General features: G+C 43.0%; 2 protein-coding genes and 1 long non-coding RNA gene across 5 annotated transcripts in view; 2 read left to right on the plus strand and 1 right to left on the minus strand.

The window, feature by feature from the left end:
• THAP12 (THAP domain containing 12) overlaps positions 1–1,044 on the minus strand; it is a 28,094-nt gene extending 27,050 nt beyond the window's left edge. The window contains exon 1 of one of the 3 annotated variants that reach the window (XM_019449873.2): positions 657–1,044. In XM_019449873.2, coding sequence (XP_019305418.1) covers positions 657–745 — 89 coding nt within the window. In that variant the 5' untranslated portion in view covers positions 746–1,044. The remainder of the gene's footprint in view (positions 1–656) is intronic. The other 2 variants (XM_019449872.2, XM_053900112.1) reach the window with 2 other exon arrangements.
• Positions 1,045–1,221: 177 nt separating this feature from the next.
• LOC109267227 (uncharacterized) lies at positions 1,222–9,122 on the plus strand. The gene is made up of 2 exons (XR_002079990.2): positions 1,222–1,294; positions 3,659–9,122. It is a non-coding gene; the product is annotated as an uncharacterized LOC109267227 (long non-coding RNA).
• Positions 1,228–9,122, plus strand: GVQW3 (GVQW motif containing 3). The gene is made up of 2 exons (XM_053900113.1): positions 1,228–4,470; positions 5,512–9,122. The coding sequence occupies exon 1, from the start codon at positions 1,757–1,759 to the stop codon at positions 2,387–2,389; it is 633 nt and encodes a 210-aa protein (XP_053756088.1). The 5' UTR covers positions 1,228–1,756; the 3' UTR covers positions 2,390–4,470; positions 5,512–9,122.
• Positions 9,123–23,976: the final 14,854 nt, after the last annotated feature.

Consider the following 23,976-nt stretch of genomic DNA (forward strand, 5'->3'; position numbering starts at 1 on the left):
ACAGTCCCTACTCTATCACTCTTTAAACGGACACCAGAACGTGTGGGTTAACTCAAGGAAGAGGTTTCAATACCAATTCCCACGCCTGTGGGCGTATCCCCCCACTCTACCCTCCGTTATCCCCATTATTAACCAAGTGAGACAATGAGTAACGGTCAGAGCCAGAATTTGAACCGTGAACAAGCCCGATGGAGGAAGTAACTGTGACTTGAGATCAAAGAAGGTGACCGGACTCTAAAAAGAAACACTGTCCCGGGGGTGGTGGCAAGAAGAAGGAAGGGCCCTGGGGTGACCACAACCACAGAATCCAAGTCCCTCTTTTGACAGCTGAGGAAACTAAAGCCTAGAGAGGAAAGCGACCTGCCCGAGGTCACCCAGCAAGCTAACCAGGGCGAGAACCCAGCTCATCCCGCCCGCGCGCCGCCCCAGTTGCCTCTGGGTTCGGGTGGTGCCCTCGGCGCCGAGCCCCCGCTGGCGCACGTGCTCCGAGGTCCCCGGGCGCTCGCCGGCCGGCTGCTCCAGGCCCGTTCCCCACCTGGGACCGAGGCTGGGGTCGACGACCCGTGGCCCACTCCCCACGCAGCCCCGGAGCCGGCGGTTGGCAGTGCGCACCGCAGAGGTGGGCCCGGGCTGCCGGCTCGGCGCCCGCCGCTTACCTGGCCGGATCCCGCGGGAACCTGAAGAAGGCCAGGTCCGACTGCGTGCTCTTCCTCGTACAGTTGGGGGCAGCGCAGAAGTTCGGCATCGTCGCCCACCCGCCGGCCGGCCCAGCCCTCCCCTCCCCGCCTCCTCAGGGCAGCCCGCCCGCCCGTCGGGGCCGGGGAGGGGAGCCAGGCCGGCCGGCCGGCTCGGCAAGGCCGGCGCGCCGGGGGGAGGGGCGGCGGGCGAGAAGCCGCGAGGGGCAGGAGGGGCGCCGCGGTCCGAGGCCGGGCTGGGGACGCGGCTCCACAGTGCTGTGAGCGGCCGGGAGGATTTACCGCCGCCGCCGCCGCTGCCGCTGGTGCACCTCCCGCCCGCCCGGGACGCTGCCGCCTCCTTCCCACAATGCACCCTGGCGCCCGGGGGTGCCCTCTCTTCTCTCAGCCTTCCTCCCCCGCCCCCTCCTTTCCGCCGACTTCTCCGCAGGCGGGCACGCGCAAAGAAGCGCGCCGGCCGGGGTGTGGCGGGGTGGAGGCGAGGCCTGGCGCGGGCCGCCGCAGTGCGCCTGCGCACAACCTACCCCGCGAGGAGAGAGTAATGCGCATGCGGGCGTGTCTCCCGGGACTCTAGAGCAGGCGAGCCCCCGGCACTTTCGGTAGGTTTGGCTTGCGCGGGTTTTTGCAGATCTGGGGCGAGCTTGCACGTCGTATCGCCGGTGCATCTCTCCTTGCTTGCTTCCATTGCCACCACTTAGGCCTCTATTGCAGAAATCGCCATACACTCTTAAGGGCCGCAGAATCGGGAAGACCTTGCTGACTGATTGGCACACTCTTGGCAGATCTACGTGCACAAGTTGGACGGAGACGTGTAGATTTCATTTTCCCCAGCTTTACAGCTTCTCTTTGGCCCTCGGGCCAGGTTAGCTTCTCAGGACAGGCCTCCCCAGCCTCGACCCGGAAGCTGAGGGGCAAAAACTCAGAAAAGCAATTACTCCTCCCTGGTGAGGCTTCTGGAGGAGCATTAATAGCGACATGATTCCACTTGCAGCCCTATAGAGATTGGTTTCTCTGTCTTCCCTTACAGTCGTGGTCTTAACGTTCCTGTGTTAAGTGCCAGAATGAGTGACCGCTATCTAGAACAAAGGATTAGTATCAAATTTTGCGTCAAATTGAACAAGTCTGCAAGTGAGACCCACCACCTTTTAAAAGAAGCTTATGGGGATGAAGTCATGTCCAGGGCCAGAGTTTTCGACTGGCACAAAAGGTTTAAGGAAGGGCGGGAAGACGTTCGAGATGACGCCCGAAGTGGCCGTCCAGTCACCCACCGGACGGATGAAAATATTCAGAAGGTCAAGGACTTGGTTTGTTCAAACAGGCGGTTGACAGTGAGGATGATGGCCGAAGAGTTAAATTTAGATAAAGAAACTGTTAGACTCATTCTGAAAGAAAACTTGAATATGAGAAAAGTTTCTGCAAAAGTCCTCTCAGGTATTTTGAAGGATGAACCTCAGCCTGGGAAACTTGACTTTCGGTCTGATCTTTCAAGGGAAACTAGGAAAAATAGCTCGTGTGTAAGGAAAAAGATAACAAGTTCTGAAACATGGACTCATCTCCAGTGTGAAGCTGGCGGGGAGATACCTCTGCCTGTATCTCATCCCCAGAACCACTTCCCTGCCAGCCAGCTTCTGCATGCTTCATCATCAACAAGCCTTCCCACCAGAGCAGCTCAGGACTGGTTCACACCATGGTGAAAGGAATGTGAGGTGGCCGAGCCTGAGGTAGAAAGCTGCCTCACAGTTGGGCACCTTCCTTTGCTGCCCCTCCATTTTCAGTCTTTACCATTCCTTCCCCCATGTCACAGCCCTCCCAGTTACTCTTGCTGGACTGCTGGGCCATCCTCCAGTTTTGAAGAACGTATGGCTGTTGACTGCTGGTACTTGTTTGTTCTTGAATTCTTTTGCTTAACAAGTTTGGATCTCCTTGCTGCCCAGACCTTAGCTTGTGGCTATCCTGTTCCCGAGTTCTCAACATCCTGCCTCAGGGGTTCATACCATTGAAAGGTGGGAACAGGACCCCCTGGAATCTTTCTGTCCCCAGGAAGGCATATTCTTCTGGGAGGACCCCAAAAGAAGGCCTACAGTTCCAGCCTGCTTCCCAGGCAGGACCTGAGGTACGGTACAGAAGGCTGTGGCACGCTGACCTAGTGAGCAATGCTAAGGGCATATCCAGCCCAAATGACTCAGTAGGAACCCCTCAGTATTGAGAGGTTGGCCACCCATACTAATCTCACAGACCTGTCTCTCACAGAAGAGCTGGATTTGTTTCATTAGTCCCGTGCTTCGCACCCCCATTCGTTTGGGTAACTCCTCTGCTGGAAAAGGAGGATTTGGTCCTAGAAAATATAAGTGAGGAGACTCAGGCCCAGGCTGTGATGTGTGAGGAGGAAGACAAGAGGATACTCTAGACCTTGAATTAAGGGCGTCTGCTGCTCATGTGCTGATTCCCACACAGCTATAACTAATACCAACACTGTCGGGTGTTTTTTGAGCACGTGCAGTTTTAAAAACACTCCTGGGCATTGAAAGTGTGAAATTATAAAACACGGTCACCACAAGGTGGGTGGACTTCCAGATGAGATGATTCCTGAACTGGATCCATAAGGAAGGGTGAGACAGGAGGCTAGGAAATTAGGGGAAGCTTCCCAAGCAGGTGAAACAGCATGAGGCTTCAAACCTGCATCAGTATGAAAATGATGGCGCTCTTGGCTGAAATAGCAAAGTCTGGAGGAAGATAATAGTGTTGCAGAAGATGAACAATTTGGGATAATTTGCTTCCCTTCCTCTGCCCCAACTATGCCATTATTTTATAAATTGCTTCCCCTGAGTCTGTGGCTAGGTTTATAATAATTCACTTATTTGATTATCTAATTTTTCCATCAGACCCCCCCCCCCCCAACGCCAAAAAAAAAAAGCATTCTCTGCAAGTTCGAACTCCTTTATCTCTTTCGGCCTCTCTGCCAGGATTTATGCAGTGGAACTTTTCCCAAGTGGATTCCAAGTAATACCACATAGACTGGAGACATCTCAGAAATGCCTGATGGAGATGCAGTGGAAGGTGGTTAGAAACAGCATTTCACAGGAATAGCCAATGTCTGTTTTACCCAAGGGTTTTCACATGCAAAGCTCCTATTATTGAACTAGTAGATTAGTAAAACATATTGGTTGAGAGAAGCCCGGCACTTAATTATTCAACACAGTTATTTTTAGTTCTGTTCTTTCACTATCTCTGTCCCCTTCAAAAAATGGCATGTTCCCAACTAACACCTGTCAGTTTTGAGGCACCCTTAAACCTACACCTTATGCAACAAATAAAAGATCTTGTGCAAGAAAAATCTTAAACCAAACAACAGCTCATAGACTTCTACCTACTTAGCGATTTGTAGACTTTCTGTTTCAGGACGTCATCTGACGTCTTCCACATCAGAAGAGGTTCTGGGTTCCCCACAAGCACTTGCCACCAGGAACACTGCACTTCTGGAACAAAGGCTCCGTACCTGGCTGTTGCAACTTTGGGGCTGAACCTCATTAATCCTTGCTAGGTTCAGTGGTAATTATTGGAGAATTGGATGCTCCTCGGCCAGGGCCAGGATCCTACAACAGTATCTCTAGGCAACATCTCCAACCTGAGAGAACTTATTTCTGGACTCATTCCTGTCCTGTAAACAGGGCTGGCGTGAGCCTTCCAAAGATGCTGGACCAAGACCATGCTGGAGCATAGGGTACCACAAGCAATGGTGGCCCAGACTGGGTTTGGACACAGCTACTGGAAGCAGGTAATCAAGAGTGTGAATTCAAATTGTTACAAGTAGCTATAAGGAAAAGGACTTAATGTTTTACTTTAGCTCTTGTGCTGAGTACTAGTCAGGTCGAACTACGGTACTACTGGGGCCCATTGCCCATTTGCAAGGCATCCCGGAAAATATTCAATGAAATGATAATAGACCCTAAGACAGCTCAGATTTGGGGAAGTAAAATTTCTGCCCTAACACTCATCCACAGCAAACCATCTATACGTGGCTGCTCAGAGTTGCTAAACCTGAGGCCAGATCATGATCTAGAGTATCCCCAGACAGGAGAGTTCTCATAAAACAGTATCCCTTATGTGCCCACCCACCAAATCGGTTTTATTGCCGACACAAATTTTAACCCTGAACTGCACCTTCCCACCCAGGCTTCTTGAGCTAATCCTGTAGTCTCAAGAATCTACCCAACATCGTGCCCCAGGCTCTTGTCCTTGGCTTTTCTTATACACCTCTGTCTATTCTCTACCAGTTTGCTCTCTCTCCTCTGCTACACTGGTGCTTTGTTTTCTGGTTCAGGATCACACCTCTCCCCCTTCTGGTCAAGATTTTCCATTACAACTCTTAATTTTTAGATCCCTCTTCCAGCTCTTCACTTCAGCTCTAAAGTCTTGAGTGGGGAAAGTGGCCCCAGGTTGCTTTCCTATCCTCAAGAAGCAGGGTGGGACAACATGGAGGTATGTGTTCTTATTTTTGTGTTGTCTAAGAGACATACAGGGAGGAAGAGAAAGCTCCCTCCCACCCTTAGCCACCAGTGGTTCTGCTCCCCAGAGCCAACCAGTGTTAACAGGTTTCTTAAAGAGGAAATTTGGTTACCTCTGGTGCTCAGGAGTCAGGAAAGTTTTTCAGAAATAGAAGATCCAAATCCCATCCTCTCTGGGTAAGCTCCATGGAAACATAGAAGATGAAGCCTGGCTCTCTGTAGGACATCAGGAGGAGAGCTGGCCATCTGCAAACCTTGACTGTAATTCTCAAGCTCAACACAGTCATTTAATGAATCTCTTTGGCTTTCAGGCTGATCTCCATCCCCATCCGCATTCTGGTTCAAAATCCACACGGAATGTTACATTCCACAACTAGAAGTCCACGAGAATAGACACCTTCCAGGGCAGATCATCCCATCAGTGATTTTATCTAATTCTTCCTCTACCCCTCACACCACACTATTTTACTTCCACCTGTCCCACTGGTAATGAAAAAAAAAAAAAAAACCCAGAAAGAATTAAATATTCACCAATCTTTGATTTTAAAAAACATGTGGATAGTTCTGCAATCTTCTGAATTCTGCCCCTGGTTCTGAATCCTCAATGAAATGTTATTATTTAGGAAGAATGTGTACCTGGCGCCTGCTTTCCAGAGACTTCCTTTCAAATCCATTTCTTAGAATTCAGATTTGCCAGCGAACATGCCTTGATAAATGTGGGTGCCAGATGACTTGAGGCCATCTAGTAAAGGACGGCGATACCCTTGGGGAACTGTCTCTACATCACATGCACTGCTCAGCCAGCCTGCTATTTGCAGACCACTTCACCTCTAGGTCCTTGGGATTGGGTCTCACCAGGGTCTCACGTGGCTCAATTAGCAAGAGGTTCCTTTGCTCCTGGAACTGTATATGTAACCCTGTGTTCTCCAACTGCTTCTTGGTTAGATCAGACCTCTCAGATCTTACCAGGCTTTACACACTATCCAAGGCAACCCTCGTGTATTTCTCTTCTCCAGTCTGCCGTATCAGATCCTTGCAAACACTTACCGGTTGCATCACCCTTCTCCAGTATTAATATCTAGAAATAAAAAAGCTATAGTGGGGAACTTCGATACTTCCAACAACCCTTGGATCTCGTAAAGGGGTCAACAAAAACTTTTTCTGTAAAGGAAATGTCTTAGGATTTGTGGGCCATCCAGTCTGTGTTGTAACTGCTCAGCATTTTATTGCAAAAGCAGATATAGCTAATACGGAAGTAGGTGAACATAGCCGTGTCCTAATAAAACTTTATGGATACTGTAATTTGAATTTCACATGTTACAAAATACTATTTTGATTTTGTTCAACCATTTAAAAATGTAAAAAACCATTTTTAGACTTCTTAGCTTATACACCACAGAAAAGCAGATGATGGGCCAGGCTTGGCCCATGGACCATAGTTTGCCTGCCCCTGGTCCAGTGTATGTAAAGTGTGTATATAAAATGACAGATGACTGATCCTCTTCCATCGATAATGTTAACGCCATATTGACCCACTAGTGTCTGACCACTTACTGCACGGAGACTGTAGAATATTGAAGGGAATCTTTATGATGCCAGGAGAGTGAACTACAACTGAATGATGGACTGTTTATCGTAACCACATTCTGTTTCACAAAATAAGTTCTATGCTGTTTTTGACTAAAAGTGATATTACACAAACTACTACCTATATTATGCCCTTTTCGTATCTCAGAAACAATTTTGGCGATGCTGCAAATGGTTCCAAGTTGCAACCAGTGATAACAAGGAGCTGAAGGTGGTTCCAAAATTGCCTTGACCATGGGCAGCATTTGAATGAGTTTATGTTCTTACCTATGAAAGTGACTACTGTGGAAGCGACAACACTCACGATTCAGCGCACGCTGGGGCCAAGGGTGTACCCTTGTTTTACTTGCTTTTCCCCCAAAGAGAGCCGTATTGTGTCACCTTTATTTAAACTGGTTTCCCAAAATTGAGATAGAATCTCAGGATTGAACAGATGTTTACAAAGGTATTTAATCCAGCAAGTCAAGTTTTTCTTGAATCCTGGAGTGACGAAATACTACAGCTGCTGAATAGTTGCATCTGAAAGCAGGTTCTGTGTTAATTCCAAAAATTTTTGTCAAGCGACTATATGTCCCAGGCACTGTCCTGTGTGCTGAGGTGCAGCAATGGAGAAAACAGACATGGGCCTTAGATCTGACAGTCTAAAATCTAATTATATTACTCTTCACCCGGGTAGAACTTCTCTTCCATGTCCCCACACTAACTTATTGTTAATTGCATACCTGAAAATAGGTATGACCTTTGCCGTAAGTCTCTGTGCTGCGGTCGTGAAGCCTCTCCAACTGCGTGAATAATTTGAGGACTGTATGTTCCACTTAGATTTTATTATCCTTTAGACAGATCTGTATTGGTAGGAAAACACGCTGGCAGTGTTGGAAGTGTAAATTGGCAACAGCTTTCTGAAAAGCAATTTGGCAGTATCTATCAGGAGCTTTAAAAATGTTTATATCTCCTGATGCTCTAATTCCACTTCTGGGACTCTGTCCTAAAGAAATAGTCTAAAATGTGGGCAGAATTTATGCTTAACAACCCAGAAGTCCAACAGTAGAAAATTGGTTAAATAAATTACAGTATGACCATACAATAGACTATTATGCAGTCATTATAATTAACGTTTATGAACAGTTAAAACACCATGGCAAAATGCTTATATTAAGTGAAAAGGGTGTTATACAAAATAGTATATATAAATCCAAAATTGTCTCTTTTTTTTTAAAGTTTATTTATTTTGAGAGAGAGAGAGAGAGAGAGAGAGAGAAAGCACAAGTCGGGGAGTGGCAGAGAAAGAGGGAGAGAGAAAGAGAATCCCCAGCAGGCTCTGCACTGTCAGCACGGAGCCCCAGTTCAGGGCTCGAACCCACAAACAGTGAGATCATGACCTGAGTTGAAGCCAGTCACTTAACTGACTGAGCCACCCAGGCTCAGTCTTTTAAATGACCAGAACGGGTATGCCAACTCTGTGTGGTTGGGTTATAAGTTTGTTTTTTTTTTTAATTTTCCATTTCTTCTCTTTTAAACAACATTTGTCCAAATGTTATTACTTTTATCAGAATAAGACAGTAGCACCAAAAGGTGGCGATGGAAGACAGTGAAGGCCAAACCGCTAGTTTGGTCCATGAATAATGAACTGTCTGGGTGGATACGGAGGCTGTATGCCATTGCACTGCGGGTAGCAAGAGTGGGACAGAAGGGAAAAGGGCCTGCCCGAGAGGAAAGGCAGGTGACCAGGATCCCTACAAAAAAGGCAAAGTGGTATGAGAAGGTACCATGTTATGTAATCCTAGGTAAGTAAAAGCACGAATGGATCAGGTATGTTCTGACAATGGGAAAGGATATGGAATACTCTCCTGAGCAAAATTAACCTCATTCTCGCATTCTCTCATACAAAGTGAATATTCTCAAGATGGATTTTATTGCAGTTGATTCTCTGAAGAATCCTTGAGCCTTCCATATCATTTTTTTAGGATAGAAATGCCTATTGATGTGCCAAGCCTGCCTCCTCCCATACTGGGATGCTCAAGCAACCTGGACGCACATGGAAATATTTGGTATTCCAAACTGGGAATCCCACAGCATATCATGAGTCATCGTAATGTTGTAACTTACAAAACTAAAGTTTGCAAATGTTATTTTGGTGGGATCTGGAATTGCTGTGCTTTTTATCTATGTCTTCAGAGTAATCGTGTTACAGGATTTTAAAGTGAGAAATGATGTAGCTAATGCCTATCCATAAATGCGACTGTTATGTTGGGAAAATGTGTCCTCCATTGTTGCTGTAGCAAAACGTTTATCATTAAAATGCCAAACATCTTCTCAGTAAAATTTCAAACTTTCAGTTGAGTACGTACATCTTCTATAGGCATATAAATTATGGATTTGCCAAGCTGAGAGAGTTCTTTAATATTGAAGTGTAAGTGTTGGTCTGTAGAAAGAACAGAAGAGTGAAACATGGGTGTTAGTTCTGGCTCCTTAATAGACCACGTGACTTTGGGCAATTCATTTGCACCCTTGGAGCACTCTAGTTTACTCATCTGTAAAAGGAGAATAATAACACTTATCTCATGGACTTGTTTGTTTTGTTCATTCAACAAATATTTATTGACTGCTTATGTGTATTTGACACTGTCCTAGACTCTAAAGATATAGCAATAAATGAGACAAAAGAATGTTCCTCCTTCTGAGCATACATTTAAGAGCAAGAATATAGCATGTTAGATAGTGATGATTAGATGTGAAGCTTACATTAAATAACATAGGTGATGCCCAACACAAGACTTGGCATGTAGTACTAAGTAGATAGTAATTTCCTTTTTTTGTTTGTTTTGTTTTTTGTTTGCTTTTGTTTTTAGAAAGAAAGAGAGTGCAAGCAAGGGAGAGGGGTAGAGGGAGAGAGAGAAGAATCTTAAGCAGGCTCAGCACCAGAGCGGGGGTGGTGGGCTCGACTTGGCTTGACCCCGTGACCCTGAGATCATGACCTGAGCCGAAATCAAGAGTCAGACACTCAACCAACTGAGCTACCCAGGCACCTCTTCCTTTGCTTCTTTAGTCTTCCTAATGTCTCTTGAATTACTCTACAACATGGTAGTAATCGGCAAAAATCCTGACTCTGCCTTCTAGCTCTTGCCAGTTAATAAGGCTTAAACCTGTTTTTGCTTAAGAAGACAAATAATTCCTACAGTTTTGTTTTGTACTTCCTGTATGGCAGATTACTCAAGGTGGTGCCTAAACACTGTTGATAAATGGCCTTTTCTGAAGCCAGTTGGCAGGGGTCTTTGCCTCGGGCTAGATGGCAGGTGTTAGGTCCACAAAGACAAATGCGGGGGTGTCATTGCTGTTTAAGTAAAACAGATGCACAGACCACAATGGCTGTTTCTGTTAAAGCTGTGTGCCCTATGCCCTATTCCCAGTACTGGTGAGCCAGGCAAAGTTTGCGTTATTTATGGGATACCAGGGCATTGACAAAAAGCCAGGAAAAGGCGGGTTTAATGCTTATGGTATGTTTATATTTCTGCCCCATTGTGGAAATTTTGGAAGGTTCAAGGAATGTTGGAAAATAGCAGCCAAAAGTTCACCCCTAGGGGTTCAGGTACTTCACCAGACCCATTTCCCTGGCTCATCTTCCTCCTCCAGAAACATCCATTCATTTACTGAATTTCCTCTTCAGGTCTGGGCCTGTGGTAGGCACAGAGGGTACAGCCCTTGCCCTGAGGCTGTGCCCGGCCTCGTGGCATGGAGGCAGGGCCAGAGGTGGAGAGACCACTGAGAATGGGCTCCCACCTTCAACTGTCAGTCTTTTCCAGAGGACGACTGTAAGGAACAAGCTTTTACACAGAATTTGGGGCAAAAAGTTAGGATGATCATACACAGGGTGATTGTAGGAATGAGAAAGTGGGGTACAGAGAGACAAAATACACAGAGCAGTGGTAAGTGGCCTGCTGGCTATACCATCCCCAGGATTCAGTGTGAGGTATTGTCTCTCAGAAGCAACTAGATGTTAGGCTGGAGGCCAGTACCCCTATACCTTGCTCTAGGAACCTACTAAGAGAAAATTCAGAATCACAACTCAGATTCGATGAGGAATTCGATGAGGAATCCATTGAACCACAAATCAGATTCGATGAGGAAATTGGCCCAGGGAGGTTGAGTGATTTTCTTGAATCACACATCCAGCTGGTGGCGGAGCCAGGATAATAATGAAGGACCTTGAATTTCACTCAGTGCAGTGAGTTTTTTTCCATTACTCCATTGGTAATAATTGCCTTTACTGATGTGTACATTGTGAAGGTATCTTTAAAACAGCAGTCAGCCTTATGTTTGATACATATATGATTTACCAACCGTTGATTTATATGCAATTTTTAAGGAACATATTTATAGCACAGAAGTAGGACAAAGGTTTTTCCAAGTTTCCTTGGGGTGTCCAGGCCCTCTGGTCCTTCTACCAGAGGTGTGTATTCACAAGTAAATGCTGGCATTCTGTCATTCATTTTTTCCAGATGTCCTTTTCAAGTAGTGTGTTGGGTTTTATGTTTTTAATATTTCTCATACACGTTTTTAAAATCTGGACACGTAAATCCTAATAAAGTTCTCAGCTATCTCCTCTCTGCCGTCTCGAATTTCCGGGTGTGTTTATATTTATGACACAGTGTCTGAAGGCGTGAATGCTCTCACATCATTAGGGTTTATATTCCTAAACCATAGACTTGGTGCGTTTTGAGATGTTCTGAAAATTTTTTACATTTCACTTGTAAATGCCACTATACTGTGCCATGACATTTCCATAGTAACGCATATTTCGAACAGGAAAACAGGAAGCCTAAGGAAAAGGGAAGTAGGTTTAAAATGCAAAAAAAAAAAAAAAAAATCATCAAAAAAGTAGAATATATACGAAGGGGGAGAGGGGTGTGAATCTGGTTTGATGTGCTCTGAGAACAGAAAGTCTTGCAGACCAACTTTAGGGACCTGCGGGATTCACCACCCACCAAGCGGCCCGATCTTGGAGTCCTACTTTCTTGGACCCTCACATTCAGTGAGGTCCATGTCATTCCCCTAACATTTCTTGGCATCACCCACTGCAACCAGATGAAGGCGGTTACCAACCTGTCACCTCACTATCCTGAAGTACATCCTCCACACTGCCCGCACACGTGCTGTATGGTTTAAAGTGTACTGAAAACCGGAGGCTTTTGGACCCCAGCTTTTTGAGCTTCCACAGATCCCGCCCTCTGCCTGGAATTCCCCCCCCCCCCCCCCCATCCACCCAGCAAACTCCTACTCAGCAACTCAAGCCTTAACCTTATCCTTGCTGTTCTTTGCAATGGGAAAGCAGCCACACATTCTCAGGTCAAGGAAACTTTAACACTTAATTGACCTGAATTGTTTGCAGAATGTTTTTCCTCCCTTACCTTACCGGCTTTGGCTCCCCAAAAGCCAAACCACATTTAATTAGTCTCCGTATTCCCTGCATCCAGATTAAAGCTTGCCTGGCATTGTTCAACAATTGTTTGCTAGGTGAATAAAAGAATAGACTTCAATGGTAGTTGCTTTTTTTTATTGGGACGAAGTTCACATAACAAAATTCACCAGATTGACCTTTTAAAATGTACGTTTCAGTGACATTTAGAATATTTATGGTATTGTGCAATCACTACCACTATCTAGTTCCAGAAGGCTTTCATCACTCCAAAAGGAAATCTTGTATCCATTAAGCAGACACTCCCCATTCCTCCCCACCACCCGGAGTCCCTGGTAACCACTAATCAACTTTCTGTCTCAATGGATTTGCTTATTCTGAAATTTTCATATAAAAGTAGTCATGCAATATGTGGCCTTTTGTGCCTGGCTTCTTTCACTTAGCATAATGTTTTCAGGATTCATCCATATTGTAGCATGTATCAGTACTTCATTCCTTTTTATGGCTGAATAATATTCTATTGTATTGATATGCCATATTTTGTTTATCCATTCATCCATTGATATACTTTTGTGTTGCTATCTTTTGACTATTATGAATAGTAATAGTGGTACTATGAATGTGTGTGTACAGTTTTTTTTAACACCTATTTTTTAAAAATTTTTTGGAATGTGTATTTATTTTGAGAGAGAGAGTGCGAGCAGGGGAGGGGCAGAGAGGGACAGAAAAATCCCAAGCAGGCTCCATGCTGTCAGCGCAGAGCCAGATGTGGGGCTCGATCTCACAAACTGTGAGATCATGACCTGAGCCAAGATCAAAAGTCAGACGCTTACCCAACTGAGCCACCCAGGCGCCCCTGAACACCCATTTTTAATTCTCCTGGGTATATACTTAGGAATGGAATTGCTTGGTCATATGGTATTTCTATGCTTAACTTATTGAGGAACCGCCAGACTGTTTCCACTGTGATTGCCCGTTTTACGTTCTCACCAGCAGTGTATGAAGTGAGGGTTCCAATTTCTCCACATTTTTGCCAACACCTATTATTTTCCCTTTATATGTATAGTGGATATATAGTGGATTCCCTTTATATATATAGTGGGAGATATATATATATAGTGGGAGATATATATATATACACATATATACATGTATATATGTATACATGTATACACATATATAGTGATGGATATTCACTAGGATGGATATGATATATGTATATCCATCCTAGTGAATGTGAAGTGGAATCTCATTGTTTTTCCCCTAAAAACTAAAAACTAATGATGTCAAGCATCTTTTGGTGTGCTTTCTGGCCATATGTGTATCTTTGGAGAAATGTCTCTTACACAAGCCTTTTTGCCCACTTTTTATTTGGGTTGTCTTTTTATTGTTGACTTGGAAGAGTTCTTTATATATTCTGGATACTAGACCTTCATTTGATATATGATTTGCAAATATTTTCTGCCATTCTATGGATTGTCTTTTAACTTTCTTGATAGTGTCCTTTGATACAGAAAAGTTTTCATTTTGAGGAAGTCCAGTTTATTTATTGACTTATATTTTGGTTGCTTTGTGCTAAGAAACCGTTGCCAAATCAAAAGTCATGAAGATTTATCCCTATGTTTTTTCCCAAGAGCTTTATAGTTTAGCTATTATATTTAGGTTTTTGATCCATTTTGAGTTTGTGTTTGTATATGGTGTGAGGTAAGTGTCCCAACTTCATTCTTTCGCATGTGGACTCAAGTTATTCCTGTGCTTATTGAAAAGGCTTCTTTTATTGAAAAGACTTTTCTTTTCCCATTGTCACATCTGTTATTGAAAGATATTTTCAAATTATAAGTTGACATTTTTTTTCTGTACCTTGAATATTTTGCTCTACTGTCTTTAGGCTTGCATTATTTCTGAGGAAGAGTCTGCTGTAATTCTTATCTTTGTTCTTGCATATGTACTGTTTCCTCTTTTGCTGTTCTTAACATCTTTTCTTTATTACTGACTTTAGCGATTTGATTTTATATGCCCTGGTATAATTGGTTTTTGTTTTGGGGGGTTTTATTCATGTCCTTGTGCTTAGGGTTCACTGAGCTTCTTGGATTTGTGGGCCTAAACTTTTCATCAAATTTGGAAAATTTATGGACATTATTTCTTCAAATATTTTTCTGCCCCTCTCTCCTTTAGGAACTCCAATCACATGAATAGTAGGCTACTTGAAGTTGTCCCACAGCTCACTGATTCTGTTCAATTTTTTCCTTTTTGTCTCCTCCTTCTAGTATTTATTGCTGTGTCCCCAAATTCACTAATGCTTTCTTCGGAAACATCCACTCTATTTTAATCTCATTTTGCGTATTCATCTCAAATATGGCAGTTTCCATCTCAAGAAATTTGACTTGGTTTTTTAATTTTTTTTTATTTTGGAATAATTTTAGATTTATGTAAAATTTGCGGAGATGGCACAGAGTATTCCCAAAAGCCCTTCATCCAGTTTTAGTTTCTCCCAATGTTGTTATCTTACATCACTGGGGTGCACTTATCCCCAAACTAAGATACCAATGTTGTTGCATGACGATTAACAAAACCCCACATTTTATCCAGATTTCAACAGCTTTTCCATTAATGTCTTTTATTCTGTTCCAGGAACAATCTCATTTAGTTGTTATGTCTCATTAGTCTCTTCTGACCCATGATGGTTTCTCAATCTTATCTTGTTTTTTATGACCTTGAATGTTTTAAAGAGCACTGGTCCAGTCCCCAGTGACAGAGCACTGGTCATGTATTTTACATAACATCCCTTAATTTGGGTTTGTCTGATGTTTTTCTCACGATTAGACTTGGGTTATGGATTTTGAGAAAGAATAGGAGGTAAAGTGTTCTTGTTACTACACCAAATTAGAGGGCATGTGAGAGCCACATGACCTCCTTGGTGACATTCACTTTAATCACTTGAGTAGGTAGTTTTGATAGATTTTCCTTCAGTGAAGATACTGTTTTTCCCTTTCCATACTCTGTTCTTTGGAAGCAAATCACCCATTTCAACCCACACTCAGGGAAGGGGAGTGATTAAGTTCCACCTCTTGCGAAAGGGGAGTATCTGCATATATTATTTGGAGTTCTGTGTGAAATAATTATCTTTCTCCCCAATTTGTTTATTCAGTCAGATATATATTTATTTATATCTCATGTATATTTGTTTGATATTTTGCATTATAATCCAACGCGATGTTATTTATTTTGTTGCTCAAATTGTTCCAGTTTTGGCCATTGGATGCTCTTTCAGGTTGACTTCTGTGTCTCTCTGACATGCTCCCATTCCTTTGTTTTTAAACACTTTCTTACTTTCTAGTACTACAGTGTGCTCCAGAATCATCTTGTATTTTCCCTGTTCTAGATCATCAATCAAAACATTTCTCTAAAAGATGCTTGTTTCTTTTCTTGGAGAATGGTATTTAGAAACCAAGATATGGGCACTGAGTGTTTGTTGCTACTATGATTTGGATCTTTTTTGTATCTTCTATGCCTCTAATTAACAGCTTAGTCTTTTCTCTAGCTTCTTGAACACACGGGCTTCAGTTGTAACTGTTTTAATGTTCTTATCTACCCATTCTACTTATCTTGGTCAGTTTCAATCGAAGGATTTTGCAATTCTGGAAATAACTTTTGGGTATTACCTTTAAACCTTGTTAGAAGGAACCAGAGCAATATTAGTCTAGGGCTAATTTTGCCCCACTATTGTAATGAACCTGATGCCTTGTGAAACATGCCTGCTACTCTGAATGTTGGAACAGGAACTGAGCCTGGGTGATCTTTGGGAATCGTTCCTTCTAGTTCTTTGGGATAGTTCTCTCTCTGGTCTCAGGTATTTTCCTCACATGCATGCTGAAGACTCAGTGGTCATATTTCATTGGAATGAGATGGGGGTTAAATAGATTAAAACATGTAAAGCATTTGGAGCAGTGCTTGCTTCACAGCAAGTATTCAATAAATACTAGTTATTTATATACCTGTTAAAAGTGGCCTGCGGGGGCGCCTGGGTGGCTCTGTCAGTTAAGCATCTGACTGTCAGTTAAGCATCTGACGTCAGCTCAGGTCATGATCTCACGGTTGGTGAGTTCAAGCCCCGCATGGGGCTCTATGCTGACAGGTCAGAGCCTGAAGCCCGCTTCAGATTCTGTGTGTCTCTCTCTCTGCCACTCCCCGGCTCGTGTTCTCTCTCTCGCAAGAATAAATTTTAAAAAACATTAAAAAAAAGTGGCCTACCAATTTGACTGAGTTTCCTAGTGACCCTAGCAAAGTGGAAATATCAGTTGCATGATTTGGTGTCCATAAAATATATAGAAATTGGTTGGACAGAAGCATAGATTTCAGAATATTTCCCCCACAAAATTCCTCATAGAGAGAGAACTGTATGTACCTGGAATAATATACCAGCCAGAGGGAGTTTCCTAGGATTCTGTCTTTACCATCCCTCCAAATAACCAATAACTTCACACTAGAACTCAGTTTAGTAAAAGTACTTCCACTGTGACTGAAATATCATAATACCTTTAGTCTGGCCTAATCCAAAGATAAAATATATAGCATCAAAATGAAACTACTGAGCCACATGTCATTTGGGCGATCCTCCATAAATACAGGGGGGTCAATTAGGAGACAATTATAGTGGTTCAGGCAAGAGGCAACTACTGTCTGAGCCAAGAACTAGCTATAGGATGAAAGGGGATTGGCACAGAACCAACCCACTGTACTGTGAGAATCCACAAATTTTGGCAGTGGACTCCGCAGCTACAGGGAGGAGGAACTTTCGAGGCCTGGGAGTGTGTGTGTGTAGAAAGATGAAAAGAAAAAGCTTGACTGTTGTGGTCTTCAAATCTCCTACAGCCTTACAAATATTTCATCAACTTAATCAGCTACTGAGGAAGACGTGTTAGAATCTCTATGTGGATTTGTCCTTGTCTCCGCATAATCTTATCTGGAGGCAGTGTTTTTTTCCGTTGGTACAGAGAGGTTCTAGGTCATTATATCTTCCTGATGAACTGTCCCTTTTGTCACTAAAGCATATGACCGTATCTCTAACAATGCTTTTTGCCTTAAAATCTATTATGATTGCATTATTTCATTAGTGTTGACTCAGTATATTTTCCCCCAGCCTTTTAAAATTTCTGGTTCATTACCTTGTGAATGTGTTCTTGTAATCAACGTACAGCTGGATTTTTAAAAATCGAATCTGAGAATCTTTGTCTTGTCTCAGTCATGTTTATATTTCTTATTAGGATGATATATCGGCGATTTTTTCCATTGTTTTGTTGGTTTGCCACATGTTTGCTTTATTCTTTTATCCTGATGTCTTTGATTTAGGTGTTTTCTCTACTTCCTTTTTATTCTCACTAATGGTTTGGAAGTTATACATTCTAATTCTGTTCTTTCAGTGGGAGTTCTTCCATTATTAATGTGCACACTTGAAATAACGTTGTTAAGTCAGTCACTATCTCTAGCTCGTTGTGAAGATTTCAGGATCCTTAGAATTCTTTATTTCCAATCTCCACCCCCTCCATCTTCCAGTAATTTGGTTTTTAGTATTTTGGTTCCAATTTATTTTAACCACCCTCCCCTCCCCATTAGATGATTTAACAGCCGGTATTATTTATATTTACAAGCCTGGGTATTAATTTCTTTGCCTACCTTTCTTTAGTCCCTTCGTTTTATCAAAATATAATTCACGTGGGGCTCCCGGGTGGGTCAGTCGGTTGAGCGTCTGACTTCAGCTTCGGTCATGATCTCACAGTTTGTGAATTCGAGCCCAACATCCAGCTCTATGCTGACAGCTTGGAGCCTGGAGTCTGCTTTGGATTCTGTGTCTCCTTCTCTCTCTGCCCCCTGCCCCCACTCACATTCTGTCTCTCTCTCTTTCAAAAATAAATAAACATTAAAAAAATTTTTTTAAATATATAATTCACGTACAATGAAATTCACCCTTTTTAAGTATACAATTCTGCAGTTTTTAGTATATTCACAAAATTGTGTGACCATCACCACTATCCGATTTTAGAACATTTGCATCACCCCCCAAAGAAATCCCATATCTATTACCGGTCACTCCCCATTCCCTCCTATCTCCAGCCCCTGGCAACCACTAAACTACTTTCTGTCTCTATGGATTTGCCTGTTCTAGAAATTTCAATAAATGGAATCATATAATATATGGCTTTTCATGTCTGGCTTCTTTCACGTAGCATAATGTTTTCAAGGCTCATCCATGTTGGGTCATGCATCAGTACTTCGTTCTTTTTATGCCTGAATACTATTCCACTGTATGGATAAACAACATTTTATTTGCTAGTCACTAGTTGATGGACATTTAAATTGTTTCCCCCTTTGGCTGTTATGCATAAGGTTGCTGTGAACTTATGTGTCCAAGTATTTTTGTGGATATATGTTTTCAGTTCTCGGATACATACCTGGAAGTGGAAACCGCTGTTTCTTGTATTCAGTGGTGTGCTGATAGATATTTTAACAACTAGTTTTTACGTTGGTATTGGGTAAGGGAGCCCTGATTTGTAGCATTTGTTGATCTCTGGGGTATAAATGCTCAGGTTGCCAACCTGACATCACTGAAATACAGAGATGAGGAGAAATGCACACTAGCACACAATTTTGTAGCACCTTCTTCCATTAGATACAAGAAATACGAATAACCCCAAGAACGTAGATAGTAGAAGCACTGTAGTAAAGTAATTAAGAAGTGATGCATTTGTGAGGATTTTTTTTCACCTTTTTAAAGAAATCATTCATTTAACTGTAAGTTTATATAATTTGATGTTCAACGATGACCATATTTAGCAGGCAGATCTCAAAATTCCTGGAATGTTCATACTCGGCTCTCCGGGCTGACAGGGGAGCCGGCTGGAGCCCTGACCTCACTTGTATCCCACTCCTTACATCTTCTTTCTGGACTGAATTTTCTCACTGAAGCATATCCCCTAGTGGTCTTTCAGCGAGAGTTTGTGTGAGGTAAACTCATTGGCTTTGCGTGTCTGAAATTGTCTGAAAAGCTAGCTCTCGCTTATGAATTTAACTGTGTATAGAATTCCGTGTTGAGATTTATTTTCTTTCCATGCTTTGCAAATATTATCCTTCTGTCTTTTGGTTTCTGCTGTTGCTGATGAGAAGGCTGCCTTCATTGCAATTAACACATTGGAAATCTGTCCCTCTTCACGGAGAGCTTTTATTTTTTTTTCTCTTGGCCTTGCAGTTTCACAGTTTCATCAGGGTATGAACGGGCCATGGGGGCACCCAGGTATTTGGTCAAACATTATCCTGGGTGTGTCTGTGAGGGCATTTTGGGGTGACACATAACAGATTGCCCTAATGTGGGTGGCCCTCATCAGATCAGGCCTGACTAGAACAAAAAGGCTGACTCTCCCGACAGGTAAGAAAGAACTCTTCCTGCCTAGCTGTTTGAGTTGAGATATTTGCCCTCTCTGGCCTCCAGATTCAAACTGAAACATCAGCTTCTCTTGGGTCTCAAGCCTGCTGGCTTCCAGACTAGAACTTACACCACTGGCTCTCAAGGTTCTCAGGCCTTCATACTCAGACTGGAAATATACCATTGGGTCTCGTGGGTGTCCAGCTTGCCAACTGCAAACCTTGGGACTTGTCAGCTGCCATGGTTGTGTAAGCCAATTCCTTATAATGAATTTCTGTGTGTGTGTGTGTGTGTGTGTGTGTGTGTGCGCATGTATACACATATACATATCCCTACGCACATATGTTGGTTCTGTTTCTCTGGAGAACCCTTACTAATACAGCTATAATATTTTAAGTAATGATTTTCTACCATTCCCTCTATTAAATCTTTCTGGAATGCCTATGCTTGAATTTTTCTTTTTATCCTTCATATCTCTTAAGCTCTTATTGAAGGCTTCTATCCTTTTCTGTCTTTACTCCATTTGGGGTGATTTCCTCAAATCTCTCTTCTAATACCTCTTCAACTACATCTAATATATGTAGTTTGACTCATCCGTTGAGTTTTTAATTTCAGGGGCTGCTTTTCATTTCTGGAAGTTCTATGTGGATGTTTTTCAAGTCTCCCAACTCTTTTCTCCTACTATTCTGTTTTATTATTATTATTATTATTATTATTATTATTATTATTATTATGGCTTCTATTCCTTTTCTTATCTCTGTTTTAATCATCCTAATTCAGAGTCTCTTTCAGATGGTTCTATTTTTACCCCTTTTCTATCTAGTTTGTTATGTGCTTTGACGCTCTATTTTGGTCATTTCTTTCCACATGTGGTTTGTTATATTTTGTGAGTCTCTTCATCAGGGATTGTTTTTCCTAGTGACTTCCTCAAGCCCTGGATTGTTAAGCATCCCCACAGAGCTATTTTGAATATACCTTTCAGCCCTAACCTAAGAATTTTAATAGGTCTGACTTCAGTCCTAACCTAAGAATTTTAATGGCCTGGACCAATTTTTATGTCACTTTATCTCAGTAGGTGCCTGTGCATATAGGCAAAGTAAATTTAACACCTCCCCCATATGCATTTGGCAGAGATTAGGGTTCTCATTTCTCATGAGTGTCCTTTTCCCCCACCTACAGCCTCTTTAGACATGATGCTTCCTTACAAGTTCGCTAACGCTGGGGTACAGTTTCCCAGTCCTTTGCGTGGAAGGGAGCAGATCTTCCAATGTCAGGGCTTTATTCATGGGTCTCTGTTCCAGCTTCCTCACCTGGCTGGGACTGAAACCTCATCTCCCACTCCTTAATGTACGCTGGAACCCTAGCCCGCAGCCCGCAGGATCGATAGCTAAGTGTGAAAACCCTGTGTGCTGCTAAGCCACATCACCTGTACCCTGTTCTGGCTTTGAGTTTTCATTTCTTTTTCATTCCTGACATCTTGGGCCTTCTCTTCACATTTTTCAGATCTGGTGGTAAAAATAAAACATTTCTGCTGGAGTTCATCTAGCATCTCTATGTGTCTGTAGCAGGGAGTGGGATGGGGCACCTATCTATATTAACATAGTTGGTCATGTTTCTGGATGTTGCAATAATGAGAAACAATGATTCCCTGAAGAAGACACTTATTGTTGCCATTACACACATAAGAAAAGTGAAGCTCAGAATAATTGTCTAAATTGCCAAAGCCATAAACTTTTAAGTGGGGAAATAGGTTTTGTGTTCAAGTTGTCTCCAAATCTCATGCAAGATATCTAGGCATCTAGAAGGCACTTGGTACCTCTGACTTTTCTCCATTGTTAGCCTTTATGGGCAATTCACCCATGGCATTTTGCTGAAGCAAATACTCTGGAAAAGATTCCTCCTGCTTCCTAGGTAAGGCTGTTTGGGGGAGAAAAAGAGGGAGTAAAAAACAATTTGTGGAAGCTGGGCTTTCTTAAAACTGAGAACCCCTGGTAGTAGCATTTGGCTGGGAGAATGTGAAAGCCAACAGGCATTTCCCTCTCCATCCAGAAGCATCCCCAAAATTACTTGTGCAATGGACAGTGAACGGGACATACCAAGGGTCTTGTGCACTGTTTTTGGCTTGCCTCTGAAAGAAGGAGGAAGCCCGGGTCATGGCAGAACTTACCTGTAAGTTCTGCTGGGTTTGGGAATACTCTGAGGCTTTTCACTTAGCTCCCTTAACCTGGGAGCACCTCTTTCCCTGTGCATCCTGCACGGAGCCCGGCCATGAGTGGGTACCCAGCCAAGGTTTGGTAGATTGATGCAGATCAGTTCAGATCTGAGCAGAAGGAAGACACCTCAATTATTTACAGTAGAGGAGCCTTAATGAGATGGATTGGTTACACGGGTGGCGGGACAGGGGATGGAGAGGCATCCCAGAACTTAGCAAGAGCAGGAACCACTGCCACGCATAAGGCAAAGGGGCAGAGTGGGAAGCCAGGGTCACTAAGGCCCAGGAGCCAGGTGATGAGCAGCTTGAGCCCTAGCAGGCCTGTCCATGGGAGCAGGAGCAATGGAGATGTCACCTGAGGCAGATGGGGAGGAAAAGATACACCTTGGCTTTTTCTCCCCCTATACCTACTCCCAATCTCTGGCTAGTACTTTTGGAGACACATCAGGCCCAAACTTTGGCCAAACTCAGCTGGAAGCCAAATGTCCTAGAGCCTGGATTCACAGGCTGAATGGATCTACTTCCCTGTGTTACAAAACAGAACGGAGCAGGAGAGGGCTTAGGGAATCGGTCTAGGAAAAACAGGCCCAGGACTAGCAGGGAAGGTGGGAAGGAAAGAAGAAAAAAGAAAGAAGAGGAGAGGAGAGAAGCCTATATGTAACATAGAAGCATTCTAGGGGCGCCTAGGTGGCTCAGTCGGTTAAGCGTCCGACTTCGGCTCAGGTCATGATCTCACGGTCCGTGGGTTCAAGCCCCGCGTCGGGCTCTGTGCTGACAGCTCAGAGCCTGGAGCCTGTTTCAGATTCTGTGTCTCCTTCTCTCTGTGACCCTCCCCCGTTCATGCTCTGTCTCTCTCTGTCTCAAAAATAAATTAAAAAAAAAAAAAAAAAAAAAGAAGCATTCTAGAATACTTTTTACATATCCTTGTGCAATTAAAAAGGCATCTAGATGGCTAATAGAAACATGAAAAAATTCTCAACATCACTTATCATCAGGGAAAAACAAATCAAAATGAGATACCCCCTCACACCTGTCAGAATGGCTAAAATTAACAACATAAGAAACAACACGAGATGGCGAGGATGCTGAGAAAGGGGAACCCTCTTGCACTGTTGGTGGGGATACAAACCGGTGCAGCCGCTGTGGAACAGTACGGAGGTTCCTCAAAAAACTAAAAATAGAACTACCCTACGATCTAGCAATTACACTATTAGGTAATTACCCAAAGGATACAAAAATACTGATTTGAAGGGGTCCATGCACCCCATTTATAGCAGCATTATCAACAATAACCGAACTGTGGAGAGAACCCAAACATCCATCGACTGATGAATGGATAAAGAAGATGTGATATATATATATATATATATATATATATATATATATATATATATATGCAATGGAATACTACTCAGTCATCAAAAAGAATGAAATTTGCAATGACGTGGATGGAGCTAGAATGTATTATGCTAAGCAAAATAAATCAATCAGAGAAAGACAAATACTGTATCACTTCACACGTATGTGGGATTTAAGAAACAAAACAGATGAACAAAGGGGATTTGGGGGAAGGGAAGAGAGAGAGGGATACAAACCACAAGAGACTGTTAACAATAGAGAACGAACTGAGGGTTGATGGAGGGAGGTGGGTGAGGGGTGGGCTAGATGGATGATAGGTATTAAGAAGGGTACTTGTGATGAGCACTGGGGGTTGTATATAAGTGCTGAATCAATGAATTCTGCTCCTGAAACCGATATTGCACTGTATGTTAACTAAAATTTAAAAAACAAAAAAAGTCTTTAGGATAAAAAGTTGCCTTCCTTGCAGAGTTGTGAGGATCAAATGAGAAAATGGATGTGAAAAGCTTATGAAAATTGTGAAGTAATGCATAAATATGAGATAAACATCATTAATATCATTAGTGCTTTAGAGGGAGGAAATGTAGGTAAACATGAGTTTAAATAGAAATCCTTGGGGCGCTTGGGTGGCTCAGTCGGTTGAGCGTCCAACTTGGGCTCAGGTCATGATCTCACAGTCTGTGAATTCGAGCCCCACATCGGGCTTTGTGCTGACGGCTCAGAGCCTGGAGCCTGCTTTGGATTCTATGTCTCACACTCTGTTCCTCCCCTGCTCACACTCTGCATTC

The sequence above is a fragment of the Panthera pardus genome, unplaced genomic scaffold (genome assembly GCF_024362965.1).
Source record: "Panthera pardus isolate Hobbes unplaced genomic scaffold, ASM2436296v1 HiC_scaffold_12, whole genome shotgun sequence".
In the NCBI taxonomy this organism is placed as follows: Eukaryota; Metazoa; Chordata; class Mammalia; order Carnivora; family Felidae; genus Panthera; species Panthera pardus.